Source organism: Trachypithecus francoisi, unplaced genomic scaffold (genome assembly GCF_009764315.1).
Source record: "Trachypithecus francoisi isolate TF-2019V2 unplaced genomic scaffold, Tfra_2.0 Lachesis_group16, whole genome shotgun sequence".
In the NCBI taxonomy this organism is placed as follows: domain Eukaryota; kingdom Metazoa; phylum Chordata; class Mammalia; order Primates; family Cercopithecidae; genus Trachypithecus; species Trachypithecus francoisi.
This window is the reverse complement of record NW_022681461.1, coordinates 87313633-87335910: the sequence shown is the minus strand read 5'-3', so window position 1 is coordinate 87335910 and position 22278 is coordinate 87313633. Positions and strand designations below refer to the sequence as shown.

General features: G+C 45.1%; 1 protein-coding gene across 5 annotated transcripts in view; it reads left to right on the top strand.

Annotated features, from left to right (window-relative positions):
* Positions 1 to 21042, top strand: part of COL15A1 (collagen type XV alpha 1 chain) — a 131075-nt gene extending 110033 nt beyond the window's left edge. For 4 of the 5 annotated variants that reach the window (XM_033237989.1, XM_033237990.1, XM_033237988.1 and 1 more), the window contains 12 exons: positions 2111 to 2156; positions 4299 to 4379; positions 4821 to 4870; positions 4981 to 5091; positions 5979 to 6123; positions 9602 to 9666; positions 11945 to 12073; positions 12205 to 12264; positions 13010 to 13069; positions 17135 to 17320; positions 18807 to 18922; positions 19921 to 21042. In XM_033237989.1, coding sequence (XP_033093880.1) covers positions 2111 to 2156; positions 4299 to 4379; positions 4821 to 4870; positions 4981 to 5091; positions 5979 to 6123; positions 9602 to 9666; positions 11945 to 12073; positions 12205 to 12264; positions 13010 to 13069; positions 17135 to 17320; positions 18807 to 18922; positions 19921 to 20134 — 1263 coding nt within the window. In that variant the 3' untranslated portion in view covers positions 20135 to 21042. Of the gene's footprint in view, positions 1 to 2110; positions 2157 to 4298; positions 4380 to 4820; positions 4871 to 4980; positions 5092 to 5978; positions 6124 to 9601; positions 9779 to 11944; positions 12074 to 12204; positions 12265 to 13009; positions 13070 to 17134; positions 17321 to 18806; positions 18923 to 19920 lie in introns of those variants that run through there. The other variant, XR_004443649.1, reaches the window with a different exon arrangement.
* Positions 21043 to 22278: the final 1236 nt, after the last annotated feature.

The window sequence follows — 22278 nt, the reverse complement described above, 5'->3', positions numbered from 1 at the left end:
CTGTAACTAACTATACTGCCCTTTCCCAATGATCACGTCACTGCACAGCGCACAACACTGACAGACAGGGCTTCTCTCTCCCACTTTATAATAAGGAAACGAACTGTGACTCAGAGAAGCTCACTGGCTTGTCCAAGGTCACGGGACTTGACTGAGCTGGGACCGTAAGTCAGGTCTCCTAACCACCAGGCAACAGGTGCAGACACTGGGATTCTGGGGGGTCAGGCACTTGCCCGGCCCCCCAACTATTGAGCCGCTCTGTCCCTGATGTTTTACCCATAGGAAGAGAGTCAGATTTCTGTGAGAAAACCCAGAGGGGAGGGTGGGCCTTGTGCACAGGCATTAGTCACAGAACCATACATAATCATTCTCTCATTCATTCAACAAATATTTATTGAGCACTTATGCAGTGCCAAGTACTATCCCAGGTAGGCCCTGGGGACACAAGGGTGAACTAGATGGGTGTGGCCTCCGCTCTCAGGAGCTTGCAAATTACAATTTAGAAATATTCTTTGAAGTGAGTTTGTAATTGATCCCTGTTGGAGGTGATGCTAAGACTTGGGTCAGAGGCTACAAAATGACACAGTTTGGCTGCATATTTGCCCAGACATCTGGCTAAGTCTATGCACTGAGGCATCCAAGTCTGCAGCCCAGGGCCTGGGAACTCTGGCCTAGAGGGCAGGACCTACCTATGTCAGGTGACTAAGGGGCTCCAGGCTCTACATGGAGACAACAGCAACCCAGTATGTGTTTATAGCCATGGCCTGAAGAGAAACATAAAATATCAGTGCTGGAGTGACCTTCCTGGGCAGTTGCTGCATCCCACCTCCTTATCACACAGGAGAGACCACAGCCCAGAGAAGCAAAGGGCTGGCTCCAGGTCACACAGTGAGTTAGTGCCGAAGCCCCACCCAACTAACATGATTTCAGGCCTCAAATGAGCCAGCCACAGAACAGCACTTGACAAATTTTAGAGTGCTATAAAAATGCTACTGCAATAATCGTGACCTGCTCCAGGAACTCTTGCAGTAACCATGGTCTTTGGGGGTTGTGGGATGCCTAAAAGAAGGAAAAGATAGGCTCAAAGCATTTTTAGTAAGATTTTTTACTTCATATTTCCTGGCTAGATACTATAGGAGCTGGGTCATGGATATTTCTTGTCCAACTCTCAAAAGGGGCGTTTTGAAACAGAAATGCTTCCTCTTACAGTCAGCATTTCATGAACCCCTTCTAGTTTCAGCTCCTTCCAACACCCTAATCATTTACAGCTCATGTCTGTAGTGGAGAAACTTTATCAGCATAGCCTGTAAGATAACAGCTTGGAGCTGCAAACTTCATCCTTAACTTAGACATGTTTTTAATGGAATATTTCCTCCCCACTCCCATCTTTTCTTGGTGGCCCCTGAGCAGCTTGTGACCCTCCACCCTAAGCATAGAAGGATTTTGGCACCAGGCGGATGACTTTGATTCCACACATCAGCTGGGAAGAAGCCGGGTTACAAGTGGCCTTGTCTTAACAGAGAAGGAAATGCAGGAATCTGGGGAAAACTGGGAAGGAATGTTATCTGGAACAGCTTGGACTCCAGACCCCTGGAACCTAATGAGGAGTCCAGAATAGCCACTCCCAATCTAATGATAACCCCCTTTGCTAATTACCTGCTCATGATGCTCATCTTTGATTAGGTGCAATAGCTAAGCTAATGGCTGACCCAGCTTCATGGCTGGGCATGTCACTTGCTCGGATGCTTGATCTCATACATGAATCAATCCCAAGTGATAAGAAAGGAAGACAAGAATGCTCATAGTTTGCCAAACCAACACTGCCACAATTTGTTGTCTTAAAGCTTTGGGCTTCCCTGCGACTGAGTTTTTTGGCCAGTAGGTCTCAGCTCTGTCTCCCCAGCCCAACTACATCATGGGTCTCCCAACTGAAAGCCTGGGATGTCTGTACATTGAGAACTGCTGGGGATTCAGGGCTTTGGGGGACTCCAGAGCCAAAGGAAGGCCTGGCTCTGTGGCATTGCCTCTTTTGTCACATGCCCCCGGGACAGTGGCTGCAAACACCACGGCAGAGCTTGCAATGCCTGACCTGGACTTCCTCTCTTTCCAGGTTGATACTGCTCATCCCGGGAGTCCAGAGCTCATCACCTTTCATGGTATACACTCCCTTCTTCATCATTTGTTTCTCTGGGCCATCTCCTTGGGGAAGGTGGTTTTTCTTTGCCCAGTGCTGGGCGCAGACTAGGTGGTCAGGAAAGTCTAACTGGATGCTGTAGGGTTGGGGGTGGCAGCTGAGCCAAGGCTGTGGGGCTGTGCACCTCTCTTTGGTTTGGTCACACATGTGTCTATTCTGCTTATCTTAGCTGAGCCTCCTAGTTGGCAACAAGCACTCTGTTCTTTCAATTGTTCATTTGTTCATAAAACATTCACTGATGCCTGTTCCTTACTTGGTATGATCCACACTGGGCTGAGACAGATTCCAAGAGCCTGGGAAGCACTGTTCCTGCCTCTTAGGCTCTTGGAACCTGATAAGTGAAACTATTTTCAAAACAATTAAGTGCAGTGTACCAAGAGCTGATCAGGGAAGGGCCGTGGTCGCTCAGGAGACCCTTGCCTCAGTGTCCATGCAACTTTGTAAGCATCTCCTGGGAGCTTGTTAGAAATGCAGAACTTCAGGCCCCACCCTAGATCTGCTGTATCAGAACCCGTGTTTTAACCATCTCCCAGGTGAGGTGTGTGCACAGCAAAGTGTGAGAAATGCTGCCTCAGAGGGTTTCATTAGTAAATGTCAGCATGTTCATAGCCACATACAGGAGGTTTGCTATGGCACATCAGAGAGGGACAGGCCAGGGGACGGGGCCTGAAGGTGAGCAGTCACTCTGGTGCGCCTGTCCCACACACCCTGTCATGCCACTTGGGGTTTAAATAGGGGAAGGTCTTTTTTCTTCAATATTCACCTTCAACTTGGCTGCGTCACCCCAGCCCACCAGGTGGTGGTCTCCCTGATGTTATCTGACCCCATGGTTTTTCTTTCACTTCTGCTTACCAAGCCCAGCCTGTTTCTAAAATCTATGCTTAGATTCAGTTCAAGGCACCCCTTTCCCCTGGTGCAAGGTGGACTTTAGGGAACAGGGGATAGAGCCAGATTTGTTTTCTCAGATCTCCGACTGTTTCTCTACCCTGTGAGCCTCTCCTGGAAGGAGGGGGAGGGAACAGATCTTTCTAGATGTGATAGCTCCTAGTGAGCAATCATCCTGCTTACTGTGTGCAGCCACTATTGCTCCAGTCGGTGCTTGTGCACTTGCTGTCTGCTCTTCTGAGCACTGCTGTCTGTGGGCTCAGTGTGGTTGAAGGAGGCCCCATGGGCCCCACTGCCCAGGTCATTGGTCTCACACAGCATTCCCAGGGTTGGAGAGGCCTTAATAGATGTAGTTGCTGCTCCCTACTGACCCCCTGCTGACACCATCATGACTGTGATGCTCATATTCCCTCCCCTTCATTAAGAAAGCCTGAGCCCCTACCCTCATCTACACTTTGTGGCTCCATCTCTAGGCTCAAGAGCATTGGCGGGTTGATCTGCCACACCTCTTGGGAACGAGGAATTCAAAGACCTAGCGTCCACCCTACCCATCAAGGTGGGGAAAGGGAACCACTTCCCTTCCCAAGCACTGATCTCCCAAAAGGCTTTCTTCCGTGCCCCCTCCCATATAAAGAGTTGAGGGGAAAGGTGGGGATGGAATGCCAGTTCTGCAGAAAAGGTGTTTCTCACTAGTTCTGTGGGGATGTACAACACTGCATGGTGGGCATTCACAACTTTGTAAGTAGAAAACTTAGCGCCCTTGGTTGTCCTGTGCGGGCACTCTTGGGAGAACCCTCTCCTTCCCTCACACCCCCATGCTGCACAGGCCTAGATGAGATGAGTCTGGAAGATTGACATGGTGCTGAGCCTCTGTCTTCATTCGTTGCACTGTCCAAGCCAGGGTTAGCTGCAGGCTCTGCTGCACTCCCGGGATGCGCTGCTGGAACCTCAGTGAGAGCACATATTTCATCTTGCCTTGCGTTACTGTGAGCTGCGTCTGTCTCCCAGTAGACCGAGCTTTCCAAGGTTGAGAATGTGTCTGAAGCATCTACCTCTGCCCTCTTTATGATTTTACACTTGCTGATTTCTCAGGAGGGCTTTGTTTGAGTAGACTTTGCTAAATGAGCTCGGTTTGAAAAACTGTCTCAGAAAGGTTTTATGTGGAATGAAGGTGATTTTCGATTTTTTTTTTTTTTAACATGTATGTGTTTTGTTGCAGGTGTTAAAGGAGAGAAAGGATCCTGGGGTCTTCCTGGCTCAAAGGGAGAAAAAGGCGACCAGGGAGCCCAGGGACCACCAGGTATTCCAGCTCTTGTTCTCAATCTTGCCTTTGATTTTTTGCTCCTGAGAACAAATGCACCTGAGAAATGTGACCTAGCCAGAGGGTAAGACTAATGACATTCGACCCTGACCACAGGCTCCACTGGTTTCTAGTGAGACCCAAGCATGGGCCTGGCGTATCCAATATGGAACATTGTTAAGAGAGACCAGAAAATCCAATCATTCATCTGTTATATGCAAAACAAGGTCCAAAGAGGGTCAGGGACCTACCTGGGATCCCACAGTGTCTGGGTTGATGGGCCCACAGTAGCACCTGTTTTTGCTTGCGAGCAGACTCTGTTAGCCAACCCAGTGCAGGGTCATGTCCACTAAGATGTAACTGTGGTTGCCGACTTAGAGACTTTTATTTTAAAGTTTCTTAAATTACAATCGTGAATTTTACGAAGCATTTCTTTTTCAGGTCCTCCACTTGATCTAGCTTACCTGAGACACTTTCTGAACAACTTGAAGGTGAGTGTTTCTCTACCAATATTTGGTGTGTGTTTTTCATGTTTTGGTTTATGTCAGAGACTGAGTTCATCCCACTCTTACTGAAATATTCCTATGTTCTCTGCTTCCAGGGGGAGAATGGAGACAAGGGGTTCAAAGGTGAAAAAGGAGAAAAAGGAGACATTAATGACGGCTTCCTTATGTCTGGGCCTCCAGGCCTGCCCGGAAATCCAGGCCTGGCTGTGAGTAGAGACCCCTCCAAGTCATTTTCTCCAAGGACTTACAGCTTTCCCGGAAGCCCCCAATGGGACTAAGCAGTTAGGGCTAGTCATTGTACTATAAGCTGGAGGCAGAGCTTGGGGATCAGCCAGCTCTTTCCCCATCCTTGTTGATTGATGGGGAGGTTGGCTGAGGTCCCTGGAGAGAAGGTAGGTGTCCAAGGCCACATGAAGGTAGGCAGCTTCTAGGCCATTAGTCACACTGCCTTATTCCTGAAATTTGTGGAGAATTCACTCCACACAAAGAATGATTAATGGTGAATGCATCACATAACAGAAGCAGAATGGAAGGTATAGGAGATATTTTTAGAGGAGCTATTTGATTCTTCTGAAATTTTATCAGAGGAGCTCCTAGGTAGGTGTGGTTTTCTTAGGATGAGAGGTTTTTCCAGGTGAAAGAAGAGAAAGTCAAGCTGTGCCCCCAACAAGAATATGACCAGATCATTGACCTTTGGTCCCAGAGCTCACCATGAGGGTAGAACCAGCAAAGCCAGAGATCAGAGTTCTGCCTCTAGCTGTGCCTCTAATTTGCTTCATGATCTTGGGCAAGTCCTTTCACTTCTCTGGGCTTCAGTTTCTCCATCTGTGAAATGCAAAGGCTAGACTACATGATCTCCAAGGTCCCTTCTGCCTCCAGGGCTCTCTGGGGTTCTCTGTAGAGTTATTCAACATAATGACTGGGCTGCCATCTTGGAGGCCTTACCCCACCTTGAATTGTGCCCAGGACTGAGGATTGTAATAACAATAGCTGGTGTTCATTGATTTCTTTTAAATATTCTCATAAAAGGACTAGATGGGACTTCTAGTGATGAATGATACTTCTCTCTGTTACTGTGTGCTTGCTTTGACAGGGCCAGAAAGGGGAGACAGTCATTGGGCCCCAAGGACCCCCAGGTGCTCCTGGTCTGCCTGGGCCACCTGGCTTTGGAAGACCTGGTGATCCTGGGCCACCGGGACCGCCGGGGCCACCAGGACCTCCGGCTATCCTGGGAGCAGGTTAGTACTGGAAGCAGTGCCCGTGTTCACACTGTCCCTACCATTGTGCTCAAGTTCGCCTCATCTGGGTGGCTTGTGACAGCTGCACTGCCTAACACAGGGCTTTCCTGGATACAGCCTTCTTTCTTTTTTTTAAGATTGAGATATAATTTGCACATCATAAAGTTCACCCACTTATAGTGTCTAATCCAGTAGTTTTTAATATATTCACGAAGTTATTCAGTCATCAGCACTGTCTAATTCTAGACCATTTTCATCATACCAAAAAGAAATTTTGTACCGATTAGCAGTTGTTCTCTTTTCTCTCTTTCCCTCTCCTCCACCAGATCTGGGCAACCATGAATCTACTTCTGCCTCTGGATTTGCCTATTCTGGACATTTCACATAAATGGAATCATATAATATATGGCCCTTTGAGTCCGACTTCTTTCACTTAACACAGTGTTTTCAAGGTTCACCCATGTTGCAGCACGGATCAGCAGTTCATTCCTTACTGTGGCCAAATAATATTGCATTGTATAGGATATACATTTTGTTTATTCATTCATCTGTTCATGGACATTTGGGTTGTTTCTACTTTTTGGCTATTATGAATAATGCTGCTATGAACTTTCATGTACAAGTTTTTACGTGAACATGTTTTCCGTTCTCTTCGCTATATACATAGGAGAAATTGCTGGGTCATATGGTAACTCTATATTTAACTTTTTGGGAACTGCCAGACTATTTTCCGAAGGAGTCGCAACATTTCGCGTTCCCACCAGCAGTGGCAGTGTATGAGGGGGTTCCAATTTCTCCTCCCATATTATGGTATCCTCATTGTATCTTTTTGATTATAGCCATCCTACTGGGTATGAAGTGATATCTCGCTGTGGTTTTGGTTTGTATTTCCCTAATGACTAATGATGTTGAGCGTCTTTTCATGTGTGAGTGGAAACTTCCTGGCTGCTTTGTCAATGCCTTAGGTGCATGAGAACCTGCCTTAATGACCAGCAGTGACTGGAACTCTGTATTTAAAAATCTATTCATCCCTTAGAGCCTCACCTCCTCAAATGCAAAATGGGTGAAATTAAAGAAAATCTCTATGTAATAAGCATGTATCAGATGCCAGGCATTTTGCTAATCACTTTACTATGGTATTTTATTGAAATCTCACAACAGCCCTTTAAAAAAAGCATTAATATCCCCATTTTGCAGGTAAGGAAAGTGAGGCCCAGAGACATTTAGGAACCTTTCCAAGATCACAGCTAATAAATGACACCAACAGCATTCAGACCCAGAGCAGTGTAGCTCCAAAGCCTGTGTTATTTCTACTATGTCTGTTGTAGGAGATGATAATAACAGCAATAATAGCATGAAGGCATACTTTTTTGTTGTTTGGCTTGGCAGGAGCCAGGTATGGTGGAAGCATACAGAGTCCTTGGCATAAGGAGAGCTTTACACAGGAGGTGACTTTGGGGCTGGAGCTTTCACTTAGCCTTGGATCATTTGGCTGCAAGTGATAGAAACCTAACTCAAAGTAGCTCAAGCAAAGGGGAAATGTACTGGGTGTGAAGGAGGGAATGAACAATCAACTTGTGGGAGAGGTAGATAAGCAGTTGGACCTCAGGAACAGCCAGAGCCAGGGACTCAACCCCTGCAAGGATTTTCTGGCCATCTCTTGTCTCCGCTTCTCTCTGCATGCAATTTCATACTTCCTCACCACAAACCACATCCTCTGCACAGCGGGAAATATGGTTACTGACAACTTATAGCTTCCACTGTCAGCTAGAAATCTTGAACTTCTTTTACTATTTTAGTTTGAAAAGTCCTGGGATGGGGAAGTCCTAGAGAAGGGTCCTGATGGGCCTGACTTGGGCAAGGTACCCAATCTTGGACCAATGCCCTATGACCAGGCGGTCGGATTACATGAGAACATGGTAGCTCTTTTGGAACCAAATGGTTGTAGAGGTGAAGGGAAGGTCCCAAGAGAAGGAGATGAGGACACTGGTCCTACAAAGGAAGAAGGTGCTGAGTGAATGGAACCATAGTTGCCCACACAGCCATGAGGGAGGAGTAGGACTGCAGGAGGTGGAGGCATATTACAGGGTGAGTGCAAGGTGGAGAAAATCTGTTGTCCACGGCAACACTACATTAGGGCTCCTGGGATGCCTTGCTGCATTGAGCAAGGATTGCTTTTCACATAATGTATAGCAATTCAGTTTACAAAACACTTTCATGGCCATTATTCCATTTAATCTTCACAGCAACCCTGAGAGGAAGACAAAACAGGTATTATTATAAAATTCATCTCACGGATGAAGACACTGAAGCTCCACAGAGGTGAAGAGACTTACTCGAGGTCACAAATTCTATTAAGAGGCATGGCTGGGATCCAAATCTGAGTCCACTGGCCCTCTATCCACTAGACATTTGCCACCTATGTGTGGATGTTCAAGTCCTGTGTTGGAACTGAACATTTGCTTGCAACGACCTGAAGAATTGTGTAATTTTACTGGGACTTGTAAAAACACCCTTAATTCTGCCAAGAGCTTGGCACATTTGGAGGAGTTGTCGGCGGTAGGGTGAGCAGAGGATGAGAGAGGTAGAAGAACAGCCAAAGGAATAGTTGTAATAATACTACTTTATGTTAGCCTAAAGTAAGGGTTTTCAGTTAAGGAATCATAGACTCCTAGGGAGTTCAAGGATATACCTCCAAGATTTGTCATCCCAGTAATATTGTTTTGTGTGTGTGTAGAACTGTGTGTGTGCATTTTTCTGGGAAAGAGGGCAATAACCTTGATCTGATTTTTAAGGGCACTGTGACTCTTCAAAAGCTAAGAACCCTTGGTCAAATGAATGCTGTATATATACAATTTGCAAAGCACTCAGTTCTCACTGCAGCCCAGGGAAGAAGAAATGCCTATTTTACATTTTGCATAAGAGGAAAAAGCTTCAGAGAGCTTGCTGTTTCCTCGAGATCACAGAGCTAGGAATGGACAAACTAAGGACTTGAGTCCATGTCTCTGGCCTCAAGGCCAGGGTTGCTGTCACTGCACCACCCTGGTCTCCTCCCACTCCCTAGAGCCTTCTCTTCCTCTTTCTGAGCCTGCTTCCTCTGTTCAGTGTCACATGCTTGTCTCTTGGGTGAAGTAAGTTGTATGAGTCAGGATATTTTTGAATGCAAGTGACAAAATATTCAACTTAAACTGGCTTTTATAAAACAACCACAAAAGGAATTGATTCACTTATGAAATGGAAAAGCACTGGCCATGGCTTCATCCAGGTAACAATCAAGAATTCCAGCTCTTCCCTGAACCAGTCAATGTGGCCTAAGTCATACGTTGCAGGCAGAGCACCCAAGATACAGGTGGAAGTTGGGATGCTTTGTGGCATTGTGAATGGGGTTGAACACACTTTTCTCTGGGAATCAGCTGATACCTCAGACATTTTTCAGAGGGTGGTTTTTGTATAACTTTTCTTTTCTGTTTTGTCTTAGCTGTGGCCCTTCCAGGTCCCCCTGGCCCTCCAGGACAGCCAGGGCTTCCGGGATCCAGAAACCTGGTCAGTATTATTATCAATGTGTTATCATCATTCCATTTGGGATGGATTTACTTAAAACTCTGGCTGCAATCTCCTGTGTCTGACATCCCTTGGGAATCAGGCCTTCATGACAGTAGGTTTGGTGCAATTCCATAAATAGTAGAAGGGATTTATTATCTATTTGGATGACTTATTAAGTAAAAAGACATGAAAAACAAAATCATTTATATGTAAGTTCCACCATTCGAATCCTTAATTGACTAAGTTATAACAAGAACAAATCATATTATTTATTTATTTATTTATTTATTTGTGGGATGAGGGGTGGACAGGGTCTCCCTCTGTCACCCAAGCTGGAGTGCAGTGCTGAGATCACAGCTAACTGTAGTCTCAACCTCCCTGAGCTCAGGTAATCCTCTCACCTCAGCCTCCAGAGTAGCTGGGACTACAGATGCACACTACCACACCTGGCTAATTTTTGTTTTTGTTTTTGTTTTTGTAGAGATGGTTTTTTTTTTTTTTTGAGGCAGAGTCTCGCTCTGTCGCCCGGACTGGAGTGCAGTGGCCGGATCTCAGCTCACTGCAAGCTCCACCTCCCGGGTTCACGCCATTCTCCTGCCTCAGCCTCCGAGCAGCTGGGACTACAGGCGCCCGCCACCTCGCCCGGCTAGTTTTTGTATTTTTAGTAGAGACGGGGTTTCACCGTGTTAGCCAGGATGGTCTCGATCTCCTGACCTCGTGATCCGCCCGTCTCGGCCTCCCAAAGTGCTGGGATTACAGGCTTGAGCCACCGCGCCCGGCCTGAGATGGTTTTTGTCACATTGCCCAGGCTGGACTTGAACTCGTGGGCTCAAGTGATTCTCCCATCTTGGCCTCCCAAAGTGCTGGGATTACAGACACGAGCCACCATGCCTGGCCACCAATCACAGTATTTCAAAAAGCGTAAACCTGCTCGGGTGCAGTGACTCACTCCTGTAATCCCAGCGCTTTGAGAGGCTGAGGCAGGAGGATCACTTGAGTCTAGGAGTTCAAGACTAGCCTGGGCAACATAGCGAGATCCTGCCTCTACAGAAAAATGTAAAAATTAGCTGGGTGTGGTGGTGCATACCTGTAGTCCCATCACTTGAGTCTGGGAAGTCGAGGCTTCAGTGAACCATGACTGTACCACCACACTCCAGCCTGGGTGAAAAATCAAGACCCCATCTCTAGAAAAAAAAAGAAGAAACGAAACAACAAAAGCCCAAGAGCATAAACAATGTTACAACAGGTCCTTGAGCTGGTCAGATTTACTTGGGTAATTCAGTATTCCCCATGCTGCCAAAGAACATCTCTGGCACATTTGTTACCCTGCAGTTCGTTGGAACAAGACATAGCACTCCAAGATTATTGTAATTCGCAGAAAAATGGACAAATACTTCACAAGGATGTCAGGAGTCCTAAGAATGTTCTTTGATCTTTGCTGGATGTTAGTTGCAAAATTTGGCTGCCAAAAGAAAGAACTGTCCTGCATATGATGGAATTTTGATATTTAGTTCCCTTGGGGGATATCTAAGTCATTTTGATGCACAAAGCCATTATCTTCAAGGCTAGGTGAAAATTAATATTTTATCATCTTTCTCAGTTACAATGAAAAATAAAAACTCTCTTGGCCGATGTTTCTTTGAGATTTGATGCTATTCAATAGATTTTTGTAGCTTCTATATGTGCTTCTAGATATGCCAAATGGCTGTCTAATCTTTGGCACTTTTCTAGGCAGAGAAATTACAGACCTCCATTTTCTCTCATGCATTTAATGTAACTACCAGGCTAGACAAAAAAGATTTAAGACCTTAAGTATAGTTGCTCACTTGCTTGCCTTTCTTATTCCAAATGAAAAATTTGAAACTCTTCAAGGACTAGCATGAAGTAACACCATTTAACCATGTTAGTGCCACCAAGTAGCTTGAAAAAATAGAAGTGGCAAAACTTACCAATGCTTTTGCTAATGCCCACACCAAAACAAAGATAACTCCATTGACAATTTGTAAATGTCTTTATACTCACAGAATAGTATCATTTTGTTTTAATTCATTTATTATAGGTTAGATTTATGTTTCAAAGTATACATGTTTTTGTGTTATCAAGAAGAATGCCCTTTGGTTATTAATGAAGGTATATATCTCTATCTGGCACGTTAACAAGTCTTTTTATTGAGTATCTGGAGACAGCTCCTAGTTGACTTTACAGAAAGGCCAGGTTATCAGATGGTGCCATTGCTCTAATGATAATGGCAGTGTTTGGAATTTAAATGATCCGACAGGTCACAGCATTCAGCAACATGGATGACATGCTGCAGAAAGCGCATTTGGTTATAGAAGGAACATTTATCTACCTGAGGGACAGCACTGAGTTTTTCATTCGCGTTAGAGATGGCTGGAAAAAATTACAGGTAATTTCTAAACTCCCTTTAACACACTGCCTTCAAATACCCTCTAAAAATAATAATCTACTCCCATAAATGCCATTTTTTCTAGAAGTTTGCAATTGATCTTTCATTTCAATGTACTGTTTTTCTTAAAGCTAGGAGAACTGATCCCCATTCCTGCCGACAGCCCTCCACCCCCTGCGCTTTCCAGCAACGTGAGTAGTTACCCTGTTGCACTGCTCATGCATTCATTTATCAGCATTTCCTGAGTCCTGCTTCGTATCTAGCACCAAGCTTTCCAAACTCTGGAGAGTCAACTGTGCATGGTTTAGTATCTGGAGAAGTCCTAGAAATTAATGGGTGCTAACAGAAGGTTCCCACAATAGAGTGGAGGAATAACTAGATCCAGAGGCTGGAGACCTGCTGCTCCCATGTAATAGCCAAATCCTCTTCCTCAGAGGGCTTCCTCTCTCTTGGCCTCAGTTTGTTCATCTGTGGAATCATTGGTTGGTATAAGCAATCTAGAAGATTCCTTTAATTTTTGGCACCGTCTGCCTTATAAGAACATGGGCAACTGGCATTGTCCATCTTTTAGCCCTAGAGCAATGCTTTGAGGTGGGTACTATCATCCCCATTTTGCAGATGATGAAACTGAGGCTCTGAAGAGGTAGCTTTCTCTATTAAGTGAAAGAGTTGGCGATTAGACATGGGTTTATCAAAAAGAATGCCCTTCCTTGATTCAGTGCTCTTTTTAAAAGTCTTGAGAACATTTTCTTCCTTTCTGAAGATGATTTCTTCAGCAGGTCATGAAACTCTTTACAGTTAAGAGTCACAGTTACAGACAATGGCAAACTATTTAAAGCATCTTCTCAAGAAACTTTGCACTCACACCTCAATACACGCTGAAGAACAGATTGAATGCATATTCAGAACTGTTTCTTTTCCTCTTTTTCATAACAGCCACATCAGCTTCTGCCTCCACCAAACCCTATTTCAAGTACCAATTATGAGAAGCCTGCTGTAAGTACAATTTATACATTTAATCTTCTGATACTGAGTGTGTATCTACTAGGTGCTAGGTCTCATGCTATAGTACACAGTTCCTCTAATCATGATGCTTATAGACTAGTGAAAGAGGCAAACAAAAAACAGAGAATTACAATATAGTGTGTAAGTTGTTTGGGTGAGCCAAACACAGGGTTCTGGGGGTATGAGGAAGGGCAGAGAAGTCTACCTGGAGGAGGTTACCTCCAAACTAAGACCCAAAGGACAGCTGAGGTCAGGGGTGAGCCTGGAAGAAAGAGGCAAAGGGAAGATGGAATAGAGGGAGGCAAGGGGAAGGGCTGTACATTCCTGTAATTGCTAGTATTAAATTACAGGCAAAAAAGTAGAGTTCAAGGCAGAAAAGGGAGATGTTTAGTCTGCAGAAGTCAGCAAAAGCAAGGGCTAGGTTTCAAGGGCCTGCCTGCAAGCCAAGCCAAAGAATTTGACCATTTTCTGTGGGCAATGGGGAGCTACAGAAGGATTTAAAGCAAGAAACAGGTATGATAAGACTGGTGTTTCAGAAATTACCTTGGTTACAGTGTGCAGATTAATCAGAAGGGACAGGAGCAGGGGTCCAAAGGCCAGTTAGATGGCTCCTGTGTTATCTGAACTAGAATCACAGCAGTAAGCACGTAGACTAGTAGGCAATTTGAGAGACGTGAAGGAAGCAAGAGTGACTAATGGGGTCATTGATTGAATATGGCACATTAAGGATGAGAGAGGTCAAGAATGATGCCCAGGTTTCTGCTTGGATGATTGAGTGGTGACAGTTTCCTTTCCAGGGATTGTTTCATTGCTGGGATTGGAAACTCTCTCTCTATTCCTTTGCTAGGTTAAGTAAAGATCTTGTTTAACTCAGCATAGAAACCTCATGGAAGGTCGGGCATGGTGGCTCATGCATGTAATCCCAGCACTTTGGGAGGCCAAGGCGAGTGGATCACGAGGTCAGGAGATCGAGACCATCCTGGCTAACATGGTGAAACCCCGACTCTAATAAAAATACAAAAAAATTAGCCGGGCGTGGTGGCGGGCGCCTGTAGTCCCAGCTACTCCGGAGGCTGGGGCAGGAGAATGGCGTGAACCCGGGAGTCGGAGCTTGCAGTGAGCCGAGATCATGCCACTGCACTGGAGCCTGGGCGACAGAGCGAGACTCCATCTCAAAAAAAAAAAAAAGAAAGAAACCTCATGGAACTCCATCACAGGAAGAACAGCCAGGCCTGGGACTCTTGTCTCTACTAGTCTGCTTTGCTATCTCTACAGACCACCTTCTGAAAGGGTCGTTCTTCCTCCCAACCTCACCCCAACACACATACATAGGTGACATGAGCTTGCACACAGCTTTGGGTTACCCTGGCACTGATTCTTGCCCCAACTCTGTGTGATCTTACATCTGCTGACCCCAGTACTACTGACTCAGTTCAGAGTCTTGGAAGAGATAGTTTATACGGTCTGTCTTGGGTCAATTGCCCACTCCTAGCCCAATCAAGAGTTACCAGGAGAATGAGGTTGAAGGTCTAAGGCCATTTCTTGTAGCAAGGATTGTGGGGGCACTTTCTAACAACAGAGGTGAACATTTCCTATCGTGCTGCCATTGATCAAGGAGGAACTAATTTGGAGTGTGGTGAGTCTGAGGTGCCTGGAGGAAACCTGAGTGGAGACTACCAAGAGAGAATAGGTTCTGAAGGTCTGAAACCCCACAGTGGAATCTTGGCTGGAGATGAGCCATGCAATTATTGCGGGGCTGGTTGGATTCCCAAAAGAGAATCTGTATAGTCAGAAGGGATCAGACTATGAGGAGCAAAACTGAAAAGGACCTGATGGGAGAAATATGAGAAGGAAACTGAGAAGCCATAGCCAGAGAGGAAGAAAGCAAGCCAAGTAAGGTAGTAGCCAACAGTGTCAAAGGCTGCCAGGAAATTCAGAAGAAGAACCAAAAGGTGTCCTTCAAATTTAGAAACTAGAGCAAAGCATTTAGTAGCCAAAAAGATTCTAGTTGGTTGAAGAGTCAGTGAGAAGTGAAGGAAGAGAGATGTGAGTATCAGTAACCCTTCAAAAAGCCCCAAAGTTAGGGTAGTAGCTAAAGGATTTTTTAAATGGTATTTTATAAATTCAGAACTAATACGTATTCATTGCAGAAAATGTTAATGCATGAAAAGAATGGAGAAGAAAATAGGAACACACCTACAATTTTATTAAAACTACAACCATCCACAAAATAATAATTTTAACATTTTGAGTGTTGTAACGTTACTGTCTTAATAAAAGTACAATATAAAAATGTTGTTTTATAAAAATGTTCCAACAATTAAGGAAATACAAACATGAGAACACAAAAACCCCCAATCTTGTCGTTCAGAAACAACTGTAATTTCAGACATTTCTTTGTGTTTCTCTAAAGGAGAGTAGGGCTTGGTGGAATTAGAGGTGTGGCAAGGAAACCCCTGCCTATGCCTTTCTTAGGCGGCCCCTGGCATAGGGGAAGCCTCATTCCATCAAGGCCTCTTGTGACGCACTCTGATGTAGCCCCAAAGCACACTGATTGGAAGACGATGAGACCACATGGCCTCTTCCCTCACGAAGAAGACGGGGGTGAGGGCAGTATAGTCAGATGGCAAGGACATCAAAAGGTCAGGGTGTATATGTGAAGCTGGAAGTCTGGTGGCCTGCCTGTGATTGTGGTGTGTGGGTAGCATGCTAAAGCTCTCTCTTATCCTAATGGCTGGGAATGTAGAGCGTAAAATGCTAGCCACCGGGACGCCTGCTGGGGAAGTCTTGGCTCAGTGCAGGGCAGAAAGGAGATGGGGATGGGATGTGATGCTGCTTGACCTGGACCTCCATCCAGCATGGTGGTCAAGACAGAACCAGGATGAATAAAAAGAGAGAGACTGGATCAGGTGGCAGCCTTGGGGTCTGTCCTCTGCAGGAAGGAAGGGGTGGTGAATGGAGAAAAATATCCAGAGACGTGCAAGGGCTGCTTGGGGCAGTCTGGACACTCACTGTAGCTCATGGCCAGTTGTGGCCAACTGGCTGGAAGCTGGAGAAGCAGAAGACCACCATGGCAATCCTGGTCACTGGGACACAGAGATGCTTTTTTCAGATCTGAGAGGCAGGGTAGAAACCAGGAGAGAAACACTGGCCACCTCCCGCCCCACCACCTGAGCCTCATTTCATGTCCTTTGGCTTAAGATATTTAAAAATATTTTCCTTTTCGGTAACTTGGACCCAGGTCCTGCACCAGCCTTCCAGCTCTGAGTTGATGAGATAAAAGTTACCCCCGAGATGTGACTGATGGGAGGCAGGGAGATGAGTGTTCCTTGATTATGGAATGCATTTCAGAGGGTATGGTAGAAAGGCTGAGAGAGAGGACAGTAGTAGGAGGCTGAGTTTTGGGAGACAAAGTGTGGGAGAAATAGACTGTGGATTGGTTTTTATTTTGGCTGCTGACCAAGATAGCAGGGATGTGAGACTGGAATGACTATAAGACCCCTAGTTTCCAGAATGGCCTATCTCAGCAGTCTTAGTCATAGGTGCCATGTCCTCCTTTCAGTGGCTTTCCCCCAGACCCCTCATGTGATTAGCCCCAGGCTTATCCAGGAGATGGAAGAAAGGCCAGCAGGCAGATAGTTGGGAGAAGCTCTGGGATCCAGGGCCAAAGCCAGCTTAAAACCCCAGCACAGACCCAGAGGTCTCAAACTTATGGCCTGCAGGTGGATTCAGATCCCTGAAGTGCTATATTTGGTCCAAGCAATATTTTGTTCTGTTTTTGTTTGTTTGTTTTTGTTTTCACCTAAGGAAGATATTTCTGCCACTTAGAGCTGTTCGGAGAGCTGAAACAGGCTGCTTGGGAGACCATAGCTCTCCTTTCCTGGAGATGGTCAGACAGATACTGTAATTCCAGTGTCAGGGAGGGATTGAATAAAATGACCTTCAGTGTGCCCTCCAGCCTAAGAAGTCTGGAATCTTTGCAGGAATGTGAGATGGTTCTGGGGACTGGAGTTTGCCTTTGATTCTGACTGCTCTCTTTTGTCTCACATTTTTCAGCTGCATTTGGCTGCTCTGAACATGCCATTTTCTGGGGACATTCGAGCTGATTTTCAGTGCTTCAAGCAGGCCAGAGCTGCAGGACTGTTGTCCACCTACCGAGCATTCTTATCTTCCCATTTGCAAGATCTGTCCACCATTGTGAGGAAAGCAGAGAGATACAGCCTTCCCATAGTGAACCTCAAGGTAAAAATAAATATGGTTCCCATTGCCTTCTGCATGCATTAGTTGCCACAGGGGCTAGAGGCACTTTTCATTCCTGTCATCAACAGAAGACTGTTGGCTTAAGTCCGTTCTCTCCCTGACTGGCTATGTCACTTTGGGCGGTTTCTTTGCCTTCCCTGAACCTCAGTTTTCTTTATGCTTGTGTGACCCTTGGAGCATACAAGAGAGAGAATGATAACTTCTTTAGTTGATACAGGGTTTTCTTGTTTGTTTACAAAGTACCTCATTATCTTAATAGGTACTTCTAATAAACATGAGAGTTATTCATTTTTTAGTTTGTCAGATGAGAAAACTGAGGCTCAGAAGAAGAAACCAGTTTGCTTAAAATCACTGCAAACTAGAGCACTTTGTCCTGAACCCTGGTTTGGTGTTCTCTGAGCGTTTAAGCAGATATTTCTGTGCCCCATTTGTGGGTGAGACAGGGCCTGTGGGATCCCTCGATTATTCCACAGAAATAGCAGACTCCTTCAACGCTAGGCAGAGAAAGCTCGTTGCCACTCACACACACCCTGGAGAAGCTCTGGGTCCTGATGACTGTTTCTTAAAGGTACCTCAAGACCCTTTAATCTCTGCAACCCGAGTACTCCAATTTGAAACCTTGAGGCTAGCAAGTTCCATCCTAACCCCATACCCAGCACTTTCCACCTCCTCTCCCAGAATTCTGTTCCAGCACCTTCACCCACTGAAATTATTTTTATTCTTGTATCTCTCTACAAGCGATCAGGCTCTTTCAGGGAAAGGACTAAGAAGTTCATCTTCATCTCACCCACAGTGTAGACTCACCCACAGTGTAGACTGGCACAAGATCTGCCACAGATTTGAAGCTTAGTACATATTTGTAATATTTTCAAAATAACAATAATAAAACAAAGACATAAAACACACTTTTGATGGGAAGGAGTCTTGTACACACATGTAATAAGAGAAATTGCCTCAAGACATAAGACAGTAAAAGCAAAGGGTTCATGAATGGATTATAAAATCAAACCACAAACATTTCACTCTGTCCAGGCTCTAGAATTGGGGATGGAGACTCTAGTGTGAGGGGTCATCTGGGCCTTGAAGAGTGAGTAAAAATAGGCCAGGTGTGGTGGTGCATGCCTGTAATCCCAGCACTTTGGGAGGCCGAGATGGGTGGATCACTTGAGGTCAGAAGTTCGAGACCAGCCTGACCAACATGAAGAAACCCCACCTCTACTAAAAATACAAAATTAGCTGGGTGCAGTGGTGCATGCCTGTAATCCCAGCTACTCAGGAGGCTGAGGTAGGAGAATTGCTTGAACCTGGGAGGCGGAGATTGCAGTGAGCCAAGATCCCACCATTGCACTCTAGCCTGGCTGGATGACAAAACCGAAACTGTCTCTAAAAAAAAAAAAAAAAAGTAAAAATATAATTCATTTGTAGGCTGATGGTATAATTATTCTAATGTGGTATTTTGTCTCTATAGGGCCAAGTACTTTTTGATAATTGGGACTCAATTTTTTCTGGCCACGGAGGTCAGTTCAATATGCATATTCCAATATACTCCTTTGATGGTCGAGACATAATGACAGATCCTTCATGGTAAGTGCGGGTGGAAGTTCTCAGATATGGTGTGATAGACAGTTTTAGGGGGCATCCTAACAATGGGATGCCTTTATCAGCTGCTTCTCTAGGATATTGTCAACATAAAGCCACAGTGAGGCAACTGAGGGCCTCAGAGAAAGCCTTGTCCTTGGAGTCAGAAGACCCAGATTCAGTAACTCAATATGGAATCCTGGGCAAGACATTTCCACTCTCTGAACCTCAGCTGCCTTACCTGTCAAATGGGCAAGATAACCATATCTATGTCATAGAATTGTGAGAATAAAATGAATATATATGAAAACATATAGCACACAGTGGGCACATCATAAGTGGTAATGCAACTCCTGGTGATCTTGTAACTCTACACTGTGATTTGCACTCCAAATCTTGAAAATTATGTGTGTTTTTCAGAATAGAACAACTTAGCAAACCTCTCCTCAGTGCCTAGTCTATACTAGACCTGAGGCCAGGCCTGGAAGTCACAGTAATAAACCTACACGGCTCCTACTTTTACAGGGCTCACAGTCTACAGAGGAAATAGATACACACTAACTGTGACTCTAGACAGAATATTATAATTGTAAGTGGAGAAACAGGTACCATAGGATATACAGGAAATGTTTGTTTTCATTTTTACTTAGGGGTGAGAATTAGAGATGGCTTCCTGCAAGAGGAAGTTATTTATTGGCCTTTGAAAGATGGGAAGGAGTCACTGCTCTGAAAATGAAAGAGAAGCCCTCCAGACTAAGGGACCCCATGAGCAAAGGTTTATATTCACAAAAGAAGAGGGTGTGATTTGAAAACAACTGCAACCTGGGTATGGCTGGAATCCAGCGTGTTAAGAAAGCTAGCAAGGGCAATGAGGATAGAGAGGTGATTTGGCATCAGGGTTAAGGAGTTTAACTTGATTCACTAAACTTATGCCAATTTGCTTATCAAAAAATACCACAAAGAAGTGTCATTTTGAAAAATAACACGACAAAATTACATTTTAGGCCCCAGAAGGTCATTTGGCACGGCTCCAGCTCTCATGGTGTCCGCCTTGTGGATAACTACTGTGAAGCGTGGCGAACCACCGACACGGCGGTCACGGGACTTGCCTCCCCGCTGAGCACGGGGAAGATTCTGGACCAGAAAGCATACAGCTGTGCTAATCGGCTCATTGTTCTGTGTATCGAAAACAGTTTCATGACAGACGCTAGGAAGTAATGGCCTGCCGATGATTCTTCAAGTTTTCCATGTTTTCTTACGTGAAGAGTTGACACTGAGATCTAAAATGTTTAATTGTTGTAAATATTATAGTTTTTTTTTGTTTTTTTGTTTTTTACTACACATTCGTTACAACAGCAACCAAAGAAAACATACCTCAATACACTCAAAACTGAAGACATAGAGGAGTCAGATCAAAGGCAAAATCTGATCCATATACTGGTGCTAGATTCTGCGGGAAACCCAGCAGTGTGAACACATCCCAACATAGGTTAAGAGCAAGTTGAAAACAAAGGCCATGGCATTCTGCCACCGCATCCTTCAGACAGTTATATCCTCCTTTTAAACCATTGTTGTTGAGTGTAAGATGTCCTTCATGTTTTCTTACAAAGTCAGTGTTTAGAAAGGTTACGCTTTCTAAGTTATATACAGATCAAATGCTTTTTTCTTTCACGTACATCCATCATTTGCAACTGCTGTTCATACACAGAAACAGGACTGCTTAAATGATCCTATTTGTATTTTCTGATGCTATCAGACTTTAATATTTTTCCCCTAAAATATTATTGCCATCATGCTTTAGGAATTTTATATTTTTACACAATCATATTTTAGTATGGCGTCTGTTTATGTAACTGACTTGCTGGAAAAGTTGAAACTCCAAATTATCTGAAACTAGAAAAGAAATAGCACATAATTACTACCTTCCCCTGGGCTGCTCTCCTCCCCAACCCCCACCCCACAATTTTATGACTTCCATTTGGCAATTCTTGAATTATAACTGCGACTGAAACAAACAGGTTCATAGAGATGAATTTGCTGAGAAACATATATCTACATGTTGTATACGTGGGTTTTTTTTTCCGTGTAAGTAAACATAAAAACATATTTTCCGGGTGCTTTCTTCATTTGACTTTTTCCTGCTAGTTCCTTTATTCTCCATCACTGATGTGGAAGTGGACCTGGGGTGGGTTTGCTAATCCTGCCACTGGTGCTGCCCCCAGGCGATGATCAGAGAACTGAAAGGTTTTCCCATCATGCTCATCTGCCCTGGCTGTTGTCTCCCATCTAGTGGGGCCAGTGTAGGTTGTGTAGAGCCTCAGAGTGGGAAACAGGATGAGCTGTGATTCTGCCGCCGTCTCAGGGCATGACTTTGGGCAAGTCGGCCTCTGTCTCTAAAGGAGATTGGGATAAGACAAGCGTAGTATTGGCTACTGGTCATTAAATATCAGACTTCTGATATACCCCATTTAATTTTCATAATAACCCTGCAAAGTAGTTTTTTAATCTCTACTTTACAATTAAAAAAAAAAAAAAGTCAAAGCTCAGTGAGTTACTTGTTCCAGGTCATACACTGGCGAATGGCAGGACTGGTTTCAGACTCAGGGTCTTTCTCACGTCAGGGCCCATCATCTTCCCAAGGAACCCCTATGCAAGACTGCCTCTCTGCTCCCTCCCAGCTGCAAGCATGTGATTCTCTGGCTCTTGGTCTGACCCTCTAGTAGAAACATAATCACCAGGCAAGAAGTATGCTGGGATATTTCCTCCCATTCAGCTAGGCTGGCCCAGAAGCTCAGCAGAGTGAATCCGCCCTCAGAGTCCTTGAAGTAGAAAGGAAAAGAGGAAAAACAAAGAAAAAAAGGCAGCCCAGAATCTCCATGCAGGGCTTCATAAATACATGAGTGGTGAGAATCTTCCTAATGAGTCACAGAATGAAGACAGTTTGAGGCTGGAAAGCCCCAGAGGTGGCTTGTTGAGGACCAGCGCATCGGTTGAGTGAGGAGGGCTAGGGGTGCGTGGCATGGACAGGAACTGCAAGGGGAAGGTGGGCAGGAGGCTCCCGAGGCAATGAAGCTCAGACACTGTCCATTTCTGTCACAGCCCACCTGGCCCAGGGTTACAGAAGAGGCAAGGTGGGTTGGGGTTTTGGGGAGGAGCCCAAAGTCAAGGAGACATCATTTGCTAACCATGGAAAAAGTACTGAGGCTTATGGCGTTGCCGTTCAGGCCTCTCCATGCACCAGAGGAGGAATAACCAGCTGACCCAGAAGGAGGCCCTGAGTCAGCCCCAGCCCCATTCAGACTCGGAGAATGAGTGTCAAAATCCTGGGACTGACATTCACTAAACACCAGCCCTTGCCCAAG